This window comes from Adelges cooleyi, unplaced genomic scaffold (genome assembly GCF_023614345.1).
Source record: "Adelges cooleyi isolate 19-005CV unplaced genomic scaffold, UGA_ACOO_1.1 ACOO_flye_CR_arks_rails_tigmint_CR_PRNA_376, whole genome shotgun sequence".
In the NCBI taxonomy this organism is placed as follows: Eukaryota; Metazoa; Arthropoda; class Insecta; order Hemiptera; family Adelgidae; genus Adelges; species Adelges cooleyi.
In genome coordinates, this window is record NW_026096053.1 from 5,415,761 (window position 1) to 5,429,738 (window position 13,978).

At 31.2% G+C, this 13,978-nt stretch overlaps 2 protein-coding genes across 3 annotated transcripts; one reads left to right on the forward strand and one right to left on the reverse strand.

Annotated features, from left to right (window-relative positions):
• Positions 1 to 1,682: 1,682 nt before the first annotated feature.
• LOC126840482 (uroporphyrinogen decarboxylase) lies at positions 1,683 to 3,179 on the reverse strand. Of its 2 annotated transcripts, XM_050576250.1 has the most exons (4): positions 3,098 to 3,179; positions 2,604 to 3,030; positions 2,285 to 2,532; positions 1,683 to 2,216 (listed from the first exon to the last, which is right to left on the reverse strand). In XM_050576250.1, the coding sequence occupies exons 2-4, from the start codon at positions 3,021 to 3,023 to the stop codon at positions 1,835 to 1,837; spliced, it is 1,050 nt and encodes a 349-aa protein (XP_050432207.1). In that variant the 5' UTR covers positions 3,024 to 3,030; positions 3,098 to 3,179; the 3' UTR covers positions 1,683 to 1,834. The 2 variants fall into 2 exon arrangements, with proteins under 2 accessions (XP_050432207.1, XP_050432206.1); XM_050576249.1 differs by having other exon boundaries at positions 2,604 to 3,152.
• Positions 3,180 to 3,620: 441 nt separating this feature from the next.
• On the forward strand, positions 3,621 to 13,891 carry LOC126840709 (EF-hand domain-containing family member C2-like). Its single transcript, XM_050576619.1, has 12 exons — positions 3,621 to 3,812; positions 3,894 to 3,953; positions 4,349 to 4,531; positions 7,310 to 7,463; positions 9,094 to 9,302; positions 9,372 to 9,596; positions 9,875 to 10,118; positions 10,191 to 10,448; positions 10,524 to 10,684; positions 11,527 to 11,945; positions 13,276 to 13,375; positions 13,681 to 13,891. Exons 2-12 carry the CDS (start codon positions 3,906 to 3,908, stop codon positions 13,762 to 13,764), a joined length of 2,085 nt encoding a protein of 694 aa, XP_050432576.1. The 5' UTR covers positions 3,621 to 3,812; positions 3,894 to 3,905; the 3' UTR covers positions 13,765 to 13,891.
• Positions 13,892 to 13,978: the final 87 nt, after the last annotated feature.

Sequence of the window (13,978 nt, forward strand, 5' to 3'; positions counted from 1 at the left end):
TGTTTTATAAAAAATGATTTCAGTTTTAATCGAAAATGTACACATTATTTATTATTACTCAACCCTCTTAGGATACAATAAAGGCTTATTGACGAATAAACTTAACTGGTAATTCATTCCTGAATATCAATTTTAACCAGAATATAGATATTTTTTTTACTTTAAATTTAGAGCGATGATGTAAGATGTATTATATTATTTCTCAGTTTATCGATTTTTATACATTTAAATTGTTTTATTTTATACATTTTCCATAAATAATTAAATTATATTTGAGTTACTATACTTGTCTAGTGAATTCTGAAATGAATTAAAATAATTGATATAACTATAATTTTACAAATAAATTTAAATAAAATCTTAAATAATAAATACATTTTTATTTGGACCAACTTAAATAACAAATTATTCAAATTCATTTTTACTTTTAGCTCAATATAAAAATGGAAATGATTTCAATTTTTAAGTAACACAATTAAACATGAATAAAAAATGTTTTCATATTTGAAACGGTTAATAAAATTGTTATTCAAATATAAATTTATTTGTTATGATAAATAAAAATATCTATTTAAATGAAGTCTTTATTTTCAAATAATTATTTATTTAAATAAATTGCCCAGGTACTTAAATAAATCCTTAACCACAAAAATAATACCCCCTATATAGTTTAAAAAAAAAAACATGAATAAGTCGAAATACCTTACTTGGAACATAACTCATGTTGCTGTAAGTAGTTTCATTTACCGAGAGTTATTAGTTGTCTTGGTGTGAAATTGAACGACGACACGGTGCTATTAATATAATAAACAAAATTTAATGTCAAAATCACTTTTGGACACTAAAGAGTTAGTCGATTATATTTATTGGTTCTACAGACAAGGAGGTCAATTTTAAAAACTATGAATAATTAGCCTTCAAATTATTGACCTATAAACTGAAAAATGAATCAAGATTTAAGAAGAGATTAATGACAAAAAATTATCATTAAAAAAAAAAATGAACATGCAGGAATCGTTTACGCCTAAATTTGACTTTAGTACATTTGGTTTTACGTTTAACCCTTAACTTGACAAGGATAAACATTTGAAATTTAATAGCCTATAATATAAATAATAAAACTACATAGTTGGAAAAAAAAAAAAAAAATAAGGATTTCAATTTATATATTTTTTGAGTAAAAACACTGAAATATTAATACACTCCTGTGTCGGTTAAGGTGTGAAATACAAATTTTATAAAATATTCATATAGAAAATAAATGATCAAATGTATGCTGTAAACAAAGTATAATGTATTATTAGAAGCAAGTGTATGTATCGTTACATTCATATAAACTGTACGTAACTACTGTATTTGTTTAGTTTTGCAAGAGAACAAATAACTTGAATATATATTTTTTTAATTGTCTGAACATTTTTAACAATAATACCTTAGTTTTAGCGATTTATGGATAGTGAAAATTTAATTGATAATAATTATAAATAATAAAAATCTGGCGATTCGTTTAGTTTACAAAATTTAACATCATGTAAGTGTCAAATTTTTACTAAGCCGAGCATATTTTTTTTTTTAATAAATCAACTCAATTTGAAAACAATAATTTCATGTAATTGATGCAAACAAAGTATACTGGCTCCAATAATAAAAAGACAATAATTGTTTTAGTATTAATAACAATATAAAATTCAACCAAATACCATTTATTGAAATTCCAATAAATTTGTTACATTTTTTTAACAATACCCTAATACAAATTTTATTACATCAAAAAATAATTTCTCTTAGCTTAAAATTATACTTTAAACAAATTGTCTGGTTTTTATGTGACATATTAACTTTCGTGTATAGCATCAATCATTGCTCTCAAATGTTCAGGATCAACATCGGGATAAATGCCATGACCTAAATTTGCAATATACCTTCGGTTGGTGAATTTAGTTTTCATATTTTTAACCATTTCTTTAATTTGATTGGTTGGTCCGTATAGAGCACAAGGATCCAAATTGCCTTGTAAAGTAATATTGTCGCCAACGATTCTTCGCGCTTTAACAGGATCAACTGTCCAATCCAAGCCGACGACTTCATATCCCAGGGTGGATAATTCTTTTATAGCGTAATGCCCGCCCTTGGCAAACACTACCATGGGTACGCTTTGTTCTTTCAGTTCGTTTTTGACTCCTTTACAAATGGCTGATATATAAGGGCCACTAAACCTAAATTTAAATAAATACAATTTTAATTATGTTCAGTTTGTATAACAAATGAGACGGGTTCTACAAACCTATTAAATAGTTCTAAGTTTAAGTGTTCGGCATTGGATTCAAATACTTGTAGCATTTGAGCGCCGGCCTTTACTTGTTCTATTAAATATTTTATTATAACGTCGGTGAGTTTCTGTAATAATTGTTTGCTTTCTTCTGGATAAGTATATAGCCATTTCTTGGACTTTGACATTGTTTTAGAGCCTCCGCCTTCGATCATGTAACACATTAATGTCCATGGGGCACCGCTAAACCCTATTAAAGGTACCTATACAAAATTAAAATGCTTATTTCTCGACAATCAAGAAAATATATTTTAACAATCGTTTCACTACTAACTTGACCGTCGAGTCGATGCCTAGTAAGCGTTATAGCCTCAAACACATATCCCAACTCCTTATGAACATCAACGTGTTCTTTCAGTCTGTCCAAATCACAAGGTTCCCGTAAAGGGTCTATTATAACGGGTCCAATGCTGGGTTGCATCTCGACATCCATGCCTAACGCTTGAACAATTACAAGGATGTCGCTAAAAATAATAGAAGCGTCCAAATCGAATCTCTTGATCGGTTGGAGCGTGACTTCGCAAGCTAGCTCCGGAGTGCGGCATATAGTGAAGAAGTCATGACGGGACCGTAACTCCCTAAACTCAGGCAGATATCGGCCAGCTTGTCGCATCACCCATATGGGAATCCGATCAACATCCTCGCCTCTTGCGGCCCGTAAGATGCGATCATTTTTCAGAACGGGAAAATTCATCTTAGAACTATAAAATGATAAAATTAAAATCGCTTAGCATGTATTTGAAATTGTATAAATAATTAAATATTAACCAAAAATTAGGCAGACGTGATGCCAATTGCCAACTAGTGCAAATTTGTTTTGTAATAATAAATTATAATTATTTAAATCGTAGATAAACGATAACAGGTGATAAGGATAACAGATAATTATTGTACTTGATAATAGAAAAACCGTGGTAACCACATGTAGGGTAACCATAGTGTTTTACCATTGCTTTCCGCTCAAATTCATAGCATCCAATTCTTCATTTATAAATTCTTTATTTACTTCATTATTTTGATAACTTATATGAGTTTATATAAGATTATACTAAGTTCTATATTGTAATCAAAAGATTGATTTGTGTAGAACTCAGAAATTATTACATAATATAATATTATGTTTTACAGGTAGCAATAAAAAAGAAATGAAAAAAACCCTTAGAATCTTTGTAGTTCTTTTTTTACGGTTATTCAATTAATTGAGAATATTTAGTGTACAATTTTTATAGCCACAGGTTCGAGCTATTTTTTAAGTCTAGGAAACATTAAGACGACATAGGCTTACAAAATTAAAAATTCTACATTAGGTTCTCATTGTGTTGAAAAAATAACTACGAAAGAACAATTTAAATTTCTTTAAAGATTGGTTTTGGCATATCTGATAATATACTCTTAGGCTTAATAGTGAGGTAAATATGTTTAACCACCAACTCGACAACACTTGGAAATGTACCTCGTCTGTTGCTAAGGCGTTCTTAATAAAGTACAACTTGTAATTTTATTGATAAAACATACATTCATTAAGATAATATTACATTATTTCGTTTGTTAAATTTTATTTTAGATATATTTTACAATGGCTTGTAAACTTCCAATGATTCCGGGATTTCAAATCTGTAACAAAGTAAGCGCAACTACATATTTTACGTATAATATGTACTATTGTTGTTTTGATATTATTAATCATTTATAAACTGTTAAAAATTAAAATATACTCAACTATGATGAATTAAATTTTAAAAAACCGCTAGATAAGATAATATTATCTAACAAACCGAGCTATGCAAAATCCGGGTTTTTAGAGTTTGAAATATCTCAATCTAAAAATCTTTAAATATGTTTGACTTTCAATATCTCGTTTTAAAGAATTTGTAGTTTGCCACTCTACCGACAAAAAATACACTAATTTGGTACTATAATAGATTTGGCAGGGGCTTTGTAGCTTATTGAATTATGAATTCAATATAAAATTATCCTTATGAATTTATTTTAGTTATTTAAATTTTCTTTTAATTACAGAACATGAAATCCAGACATGCGAAAACGCCAGATTTAGACATCATGAACGGGGTGAATATAGTTAGGTCTCTGCACGTAAAACACAACAAAGGCAAAACCAATAATTATAAAGCAAAGTATAACTTCGACATGGACTTGGAAAGACAATCAACCATGCCTACTTGGTTGGTGTATGATAAACAGGTCTGAGAACTATAAATAGTAATTAATTATAACAATATATTTATAATAATAAAAATATTTAGGTATATTGATTTATACCTATTCTTTTGAGTGTTTAGTTATTTTATAAAATTATTAAACAATATTACTCAATTAATAGTTGAAAGTTATTAAAGGTCTGTGATTTAGATTGTTATTAAATATTGTTTATGCTGTAGTTTATATCAATGCAAGTACCTAACTGTTATTAGTAGCTTGCTTTAGAAAAACAATTTTTAGGATTCTTACTTAATTGTTTTGAGAGAGCTTAAGTCTTAAGTTATCGTCTTTTAAATTAATTAAGCTCGTAACTTAACAATTCAGTTGATTATTTAACTTTTCAAAACTCTGAAGTCTCAACCTATTAACTCGGCTCTTCGTTTTTTAAACCGTATACGCCCAATATTGCTTTAAGTAACAAGTTTTTTATTTTATTTTCCAACTCGACAAGAATTCTATAGTCACTAGTGTTTTTTAAGTTAAATATAAATTTTACAATGTCTTCTGTATAATTATTAATATACATAAATTACTACTGTAAATACTACTAAGGGAGCTCGTTAAATATTTACTCTATTGTATAAGTTTATCTCGTTATAGACGGGTGTAGCAGAAAAGAGTATAATATATAACAACTATCACTAAACAAACAGTAAAAGTATATATTTAATAAATAAACAGAGTAGGAACTATACAGTGATATACTAAATGTAAATTGCCTACGCAGTCGCCTGATCATGTACAAATAAGGTATTGTCTGAAATATCAAACAGTAAAATATTATTCTTTTTTTTTTTATTAGGTATAGTGATAATATGACAATGTTCTGTCAATGTATATATGTACATTTCAAATAAAATATCAAAACTAGGTGTAGGTAAAAATTAGTTTACTTTATTAGTCGCCTATTATAAGATTATAATTCAAGGTCAATTATAGTTTTACTGTATTTTTATCAGTAATCTTATACGTTCATTTTATAAAGGATTATAGTAAATAAGTACCTACCTCTTTTTTTTTGTGCTTGCGAGTCAATAAAAAAAACTTTAGACCCATTTTAAATATCCGGCTGTCGTTTTCTCGTTGCATTTAAAGTTGTCTTTTAAACATTTTATAACGTTCATACTATCCTATCGAACGAGCTTTGACAAGATTTTTTACTTGGCGAATTAACTCGAGCCGGTTGCCAACATAGTAAAGCTGACTGGACGACTATGGAAGCCCGTGGGAGCTGTTATCGTTTCTCTAGACCAGCTATTCTTAGACTTTATCCGATTAAATCAATTTTTTTTCCCACAAAATTCTGTTCTGGCAACTATACGGTGTCAGGAAAATGGTTCAATAAATGCTTCTAAAAAAAGAGGATTTTTCAGCCGAGTCTGCAACCACGAAAGAGCATTTTCATGTCTCGTTGAAGTACCGAATTAATTTAGAGTAGTGGTGGAATTATAGATAATGAAATAGTGTATTAAAATTAAACAAGCAGGAACAAGCTAGTATCTAAGGTGGCTGGTAAACATATCAAGTTTCTGGCTAGTATTTTAGTGTTTAATCTGGCTTAAAACAATTCATACAAGTATGACCTCTTAAATGATTGAATTCATTTTAGTTCAGTTCTAGTTTGAACGTTGTGAATACCAAATATATTCACAACGGCAATATTCCCCCTACCCCTATCAATTACCCCTACCACATAGACTTGGGGGTGGGAATGGGGGAAAAGAGATAGGGGTGAGAGATATGATGTATTCACAACGATCAAATTATAACTGAAAAATAAATTCAATGTAATTTAACGAGTCATATTTCCTATGAATTGTTTAAGGCCAGATATTATGAAATCACTAAAATATAAGCCAGAAATTTGTTATGTTTACTAGCTACCTTAAATACTAGCTTGTTAATATACTATTTCATTATCTATAATTCCACCACTACTACTTTAAATTTATTCGGTACTTCAACGAGACATGAAAATGCTCTTTCGTGGTTGCAGACTCGGCTGAAAAACTTTTTTGGTAACACTTTTTATCCCATCCCACCCCCAACCCCATTCCCACCCTCCTCCAACCCCATCCCTCATCTCTAATCTCTTATCAGATACGCTTTTGTAACACAACGCTTTTGTAACTAACAATTTTTTCGGTTATGTGCCAGAGCTAAGACATGAAAATGTCAAAAATCGAAACGAGTTTTACGAGCTTGAAAGTTAATGAATATGTTTGAATTCATAGAAATTAATTTGTATTTCTGCTCTGACTTTCATTATAAGTTTTAACAGTTTCGGACTTTAAATATGAGGTATTAATTATTCATTTACAGCCATTATAGGCATCTGTATATTATTGTCAGTAATAATTTTGCTTGTTATACTTACATGTAAATTAAACAACATTTTTTATTACTAGTCCCTTTTTATAACAAATAGTACCTCCCTATTGTTTAATTTTAATAAATATTATTTCGTCGACCGTCGTTTTTCAGAAAATGAAAAATGATTTTATTATTTTAGCGAGTCTCCTTTAACAAAAAAGTTTCACCACTCTAATTCTATAGATTTTCGGCTACAACTATAGAAATAAAAATGTTAACAAAATGGCTTTAAATATTTAAAAATAATTTTTGGCCAAAGTTTTTATAACATTTTACTAAACTAATGTTCTTAAAAAACTGTTTTATATCTTTACAAAAAAAATATTTTTGAGTGTATATTTTATTTTTATTTTGAAATGAGTTATAGATAATATATGTGTGCTTTAGGCTTTGACATTTGACGCTTACTTTGAAGACAATACGCCGAACGATAATTACGCCGACAGTTATAATATAAGAAAGTGCAAAATAATTTATTTTCTCGAAGACGATACAATAAAAGTTATCGAGCCTGTTGTAGTCAACAGCGGAATACCCCAAGGTAAGGTTTTTTTGAAAATATTCGCGGCGTGCCTTAGAATATTTTTGGATATGCTATTGTTGTCTAAATGGGATACAAAATACTAAATGTCAACTTCCTAGCTATTATATAAACATAATCTACCGCCTATGACATGTTCATAGCTGGCCATTAAAGCTGCACTGCTTGTGGTTGGTAATTTATCTTAAACAGTCTCGTTAGAATTTTAATTTTAAATGGCCTATCGCTAACCCCACGTAGTTAGTTAATTATTATTTCATAAACGACCCGTAAGGAAAATAAGAGTTGGGCGCCACCGGCTAAGGTTGGATTTTGTGATTTTTGACCTTCACGCCATTGATTTTTTTTAATTTGAGCCGACCGAAGTCGAAACTTTTCAACGTTATCACAAGCGACAATCGTGTAACTAAAGCAAGTAATATTGTGAGTGCATGACAACAGTGCAATACAACTTTGTGGATTTATTACTATAGCGTGACGACTGTTGTTATCATCGGCTATTGAACGCAGTCTAAATACTACTTGTGTAGCTGTTTATAGTGGTACTTACGGTTGCATATTTTATATTATTACACGCTTATATTTTTTTATATGGTGTGAAAAAATTAACAATCAATAATTAATCGTCATTAGTATGCCACACAAAACAAAATATTTGAATAAATTTGTTCTAAAAAAATGCCAATATGTAACTCATTAAAAAAGGTTATATATGACTAAAAGAAAATAATATTTGAGGAATTATTCGTATTAGATTAGAAGCAGACTTGGTCAACTTTGACTTAATTAACAAATAATAATTTTCTAATGATTGAATGACTCTCAATTAACGGTATGTTGAACAATTATTCAGACGTGCAAATAATTTTTTTCTTTTGTTGTTTAAAAATTGAATTGGTATTTTGTAATTTGCAAATTTAAAATCTAAGTAGCGAAGGTTTTTCTTTACAACGTACAAACATCACCACAAACTATGTTGTCATTATGGAATTTCATATAAAATTATTAGAGGATTCCAAGGAATTATGTGCTTGGTTAACTGTAATCTAATGTCAATTAAGTTCCAATTAGAACTCCTAGAGCTCCCAAATTGGAATGCCGTTGATAAGATTTGACAGTCTAATAGCAGTGGTAGCGTCAGTCAGTAGTAGCGCGAATTTAAATAGAATTTTTCTTGAAAATTACCTGAATATTGTAAAGGGAGGCATATCATGTTAACAATAAAACCTATCAAGCCAAAGTAGAATAAGAATATTGTTGAATGAATTACAATGAATTAAATTGTTGGTAGGGAGAAGATAGGGAAATTAAGGGTTACACTGACTTCTGGAGAAAATATTGGATAGGACATTGTACGATGAGAACTTGGTAGTTAGTATATTACTGTATTTAATATACAGGAAAACGTTAGATAAATAGTTTAGACATTTAGATCCAATCTCTGCGTGAATCTCAATATAGTACAATAATAATTAATTTTTAAGTACAATATTATAATAATGCGTTGAACTACCAATTATAAATTGCTAGAGTAATAATTATTTAATTACTATTATTTTTGTCCATTTATGTTACATAATAATTCAATAGACCATAAAATAATATTATACTGATTACTTTGTATAAACAGGGTGTTTGATCAAGAGACACGCTATTCCGGTGCCCAACAGCGACGGCGAATGCTATCAAATTTATGATCTGAATGTGGGAACTACTGTTGAGTTTTACGGTAAAAACTTTACCATAACAGGAGCTGATAGTTTTACTAGAGAATTTTTAAAGAACTCTGGCATGGACGTACCGGATAACTTGCCCATGCCTGATGACTCATCGAGTGTTGTAATATAATATCATACAATTTATGATACCGTTATACGCATAGATTAAAATTGATGTGTAATTGCTTAGACTAGGACGGAAACCAAACATGAACAACAAGATCTGTTGAGAAATGCAATAGAATTTGATGGCATTTTGAACTTTAAAGGTTATTGGGACGATCGTCATAACGTCGACGGAATTTTGCACTATTTTGAAATTCAATATTTTTTAATTGACGATACAATGAAAATTGTCGAACGTGATCCGAATAATAAGCTCAAGACGTTTTTGAAAAGACAAAAAATCCCCAAAGTAATTACGCTGTTTCTTCAAGTAGTACATCTTCATTCTCGTTTGATTCCATGGAAATGAAGTCAGTAGGTTAAGTTCCCTTATCAACAAATGTCTATCGTTCGTCGTTTCTTTATTCACTCCACGTCCACTTCTTCTCCGGTCAAATTGTCTCTCAACTGGGAAATAACCAACACACTTATGCATAACAGGTCTCCTAAATCTTACTGAAATATTTTAGTTACTAATCTATATGCAGTAATCATATGTAATGCGAGTAATTTGTTGTTTATTTCCAGAATAACGAATACATTAAACCGCCAGGCTCGTGTGAACCATACGATTTGCTCAATGTCTTAGGAGCAAACCCATTGAATCGGTGGTTTGCATTTGATCCACTATCGAATTTAAGGGGTGCAAATAACACGCATTACAAGTCGAATGATTTATATATTGGAGCGGAAATCAACGTATATGGTCGTACGATAGTTTTAAATTACTGCGACGAGTTTACAAGACAGTTCTACATAGACAACGGCATAAGTAAAAAGACCATCCTTTCGTCCTCAACGGGACACCGTTTTTTGTTTAATATCGATTTTAAATAATACTTAGGCCATTTTTCGCCCGTTTGCACTCCGAGAGAAACGGAAGAGGTCGAAAATGCGACAACGAAAAAGCTATCGGTCCAACGTGATGACAATAGGATTTTAAGTAAGCTCCAGAATGACGGCAATAATAGTATTGAATCTTTGGTGTTCAAAGCTAAAATGTTATCCAACGAACCGGACGATGAAATCAGAGACTTTGTCGTTAAGTGTCAGTTGAACGATCAGAGCTTTACTGTTTTCGAAGTGAAAGGCAAAAGAGCCGGTAAATCTAATGCTTTTAAATGGTATTCTATTTTTTACACAATTTACTCTTCACATTACTCTTATTTTTTTGCAGGCAAACAATTTCTTTCCAAACGGAATATCCAAAGCGAAGGCACTGAAAGTATAGCGTTTAATTTGTACGCCGGTGTTGAATTGACAATAGACAGCTTCCAGTTCGTTCTTACCGATGTCGACGACAGAACGTTAAGATTTATGATGAATCATCCAGTAGAGGTATAGATGATATAATGATGCTAGATAGATTGAGCCCTAGAGGGTAAACAAAAAGTACACATCCGGGTATTTTTTCAAGGGGTTTGGCTGTACGGGCGCAAAAGCCTTTGATATTAATAGTCAATTTTTAAATAGTACGTGTAATATCTTTTGATAGTTGTTACTTGTTTTGGCAACACTCTGGCGCTGAGGCGTGTGCGCGGTGTGGGCAGCGGTCCGCCGACAACGATTTATTAGCGTAAAAAAATGAGTTGAATTCCCCGGGCCGCGCGATCGAGATTTTTATTTTAGTTAATTTGAAATTAAAAGTTTTAAACAGTTGTTTTGTGGTACTGGCCCACAGGTTTCTGCATCCTGGATAGTATGGATACAGCTATGCGTAAATTCGGCCCTGACTACTCGGTTTATCAACTCTGGCAAAAATAATAATGGGATTTATTTTGTCTTTATATGAAAACCTGAAAAAAAACCTGTACTAAAATGGTATGTTTAAAAAGGACACCTTTGTGATAACCCTTGTGCGTGCGGTACTCTTTTATACATAATATCCGGACAACACATGAAGAATAAAAATCTCTCACCAGACACCACCGCAGCAGCCCCTCGCTCTAAAACCTGTCGTTTGCCACGCACCTCACGTACCGCCTCCCCGTCCCTTCCGGACTTCCAACCGCGCATGTGTGCACTGCATGTAATTCCCACGAGCCACTCTCATAACAACAGTGGTATTAAAAAATATAATGTGTACTCGCGAATTTCGGTTGATCCTCCAGGGACTGAATTATTAATAATCGAGGTATGTGTGTAAGTGTGTGTTTTTTTAATTTCTACAATGTTAACAGTTTCCCCACAGCGACGTCCAGTCTCTAATGAATCAAGTGATCGGAATAGGTCAAACGGCCATCGACAGTATGTATTCGGTCGATTTCAAGGGCAAAGATGTAATGGACCGAGATGAGTTTATTCAAATACTGAGCGACACCGTGAAACAATTGAGCTTTCACGGTGTATTGGTGTTGGCTTTGAGGTATAAAAAACCGCAAGACAAACGACGAGACGTGTCCGACGACAGGTTTAGGAGCATTTTGCAGGACGAGTTGAGGAGAGAACTGTTTGCCTCTTTTGATGGCCTCGAAATCAACTTAAAGCAAAGAAACCGAGACAACAGAGACGGTTATCTCGACCGCGAAAGCGTCTTGAGAGCACTAAAAAGTAGCAAGATACCGTTTTCCGTCGAAATTACCGATACTCTTTTGGATAAGTAAGCTCAAAAAGGCGCTTTAATTCACACAACAAAAATGTATTTGATAATCATAATAACTGTCACAATATTTTTTAATATTTTAAAAATCAATATAATTCAAGTCGTAGGTATATCGACAGGAAATGACATTTGTGTCTTCAATATTTAATTTGTTTTCCAAAATACTGGTTTCAAATGTGTTTACACGGTGAACAACTAGTAGGTTAGCTAATTTTTTTAAGACGTGACATTTTTATTACAATATGTTTATAGAAAAAGTATAATATAATCATTAATCTACGGTACGGTGTATTGGTTTTATTCATGATAACTTACTATATTACTATACAAGCAGCATTTTGTTTTCATATGATATTATATTATAATAGAATTCTAATCTATCGAATTTTGTGATTATCTTATTGTTGCGTAAAATTAGTTTTAATCTCAGATATAAAACACCGTTTGTTTTAGAATAGGTATACTCTGAATTATACTCTGATAAAAATAATATACTTAAAATTTAACCTAAACAACAAAAAAAAACATTACAAATTTCTTCAACTTGTCCGCAGTTATCAAATATATAAAAAGTTCAAAAACATGTTAGTTTTACAACATCTTAAAAATTTGTTTTCATACTTATTTTTGCTACAAGTTGTAATGTTCTACAAATGTTATGTACAAAATGATGCTATACAATTTTTTGACAGCATTTTAAAATTACTTAATTTTGTTTGCTTGGAATAATACATTTTACATTGAATAACACGCGGCCCTCTCGTTAAGTCGTATACAGAGAATATTTAGGTTTAAAAATGAGTATTTTATTTTTCAAGTATGTGTTATCACTTATCAAATTATTTTGTATTTTACTACTGCTTAAAAATATCAAAAGTTAATTACGTAGCCCATCTCTGATTATAATTAATATATTTTACATCAAACCTAAAGAAACATTTTTCTAAATTATTGCGTGCTATAGTTATTAAGAAAACATACAATGATAAATAACTTGTTCTTATGGTAAGAATTTAAGATACTTTTACACATTCTATCGTACGACACGAATGCAATGATCTACACCAGATGTATGCAGCGTGTGCGAGGAAAAAACAAAGGGACCGTATTCCTGTGTGTAGTTCCGAGAACATTTGAACACAAATATTTAAGAATTATTTTTAAACAATTTTTACACTTATTTTATTATGAATAACGTCTGCTGTTTTGTTTCTGATCTTAAAATATTATAGTGTTAAATGAAAACTCTATGAAACTCTATGAACTCTATGAAATATGCTCTGGGAGAAGTTGAATTATTTTAAATAAAAAACCGATTTCATTTTAGATTTACCAATAGAAGCACCAAAAAAGTTTGCTACGTTGATTTGTTGAAATACTTGGATTACAATTCCGAATCGGCCGCGAGCTCACAAGATTCGATCAAGGTATTGTACGACAATCAGGATTAACTCTAAAAGCTATTAGCATCACAAAGCATAGACTAACGCGTCCATTAGTTTAAGAATAATTTAAAACGTGTTCCAATCGTCTAGTCGACTAGTTTCAGTAGATTATAGAAGACCCGTAGACCTCACCGTCTTCACTGTGTTGGCTTTTTTAAGTTTTAGTATTTTTTTTTCTGCTCGTTTGGAATCTATTTACCTAGGAATCCTAGGACCCTGGACCAGCTAAATAGTAGAGGTACGCTTATTGTATCGAAAGTAATCGACGTTTTTTTATTTTTTTTTAGGACTTGCTCTTCAGGAAACCTGAGCGGGTGTTGGTGAGAACTCGGGAGTTTATCGACGACTTGAGGAGACAATTTTACCGATAATACAACGGAATACAGTCTACAACTGATAACGACTGTTAAAGATAATAATAATTACACAACAATAATTTTACGTCGCTTTTCCCCCCACGCCACCTATTGGTTGCCAACGTGCGGCCGGAACTCAAGTGTCGGCGTCACGGCAAACTGGTTGGTTTTGGAAACCACTCCACATGTGTGCACTACACAGTTATACTATTATATAGTACACAATCAC

Bases quoted from the DNA above. Each gene is read 5' to 3' on its own strand.
- LOC126840482 (XM_050576250.1), bottom strand. From the start codon at position 3,023: ATGAATTTTCCCGTTCTGAAAAATGATCGCATCTTACGGGCCGCAAGA. The intron at 2,533-2,603 runs GTTAGTAGTGAA...AATTTTGTATAG, and splicing joins GGCATCGACTCGACGGTCAA to GTACCTTTAATAGGGTTTAG. The intron at 2,217-2,284 runs GTTTGTAGAACC...ATTTAAATTTAG, and splicing joins AACTTAGAACTATTTAATAG to GTTTAGTGGCCCTTATATAT.
- LOC126840709 (XM_050576619.1), top strand. From the start codon at position 3,906: ATGGCTTGTAAACTTCCAATGATTCCGGGATTTCAAATCTGTAACAAA. The intron at 10,449-10,523 runs GTAAATCTAATG...ATTTTTTTGCAG, and splicing joins AGTGAAAGGCAAAAGAGCCG to GCAAACAATTTCTTTCCAAA. The intron at 11,946-13,275 runs GTAAGCTCAAAA...ATTTCATTTTAG, and splicing joins ACCGATACTCTTTTGGATAA to ATTTACCAATAGAAGCACCA.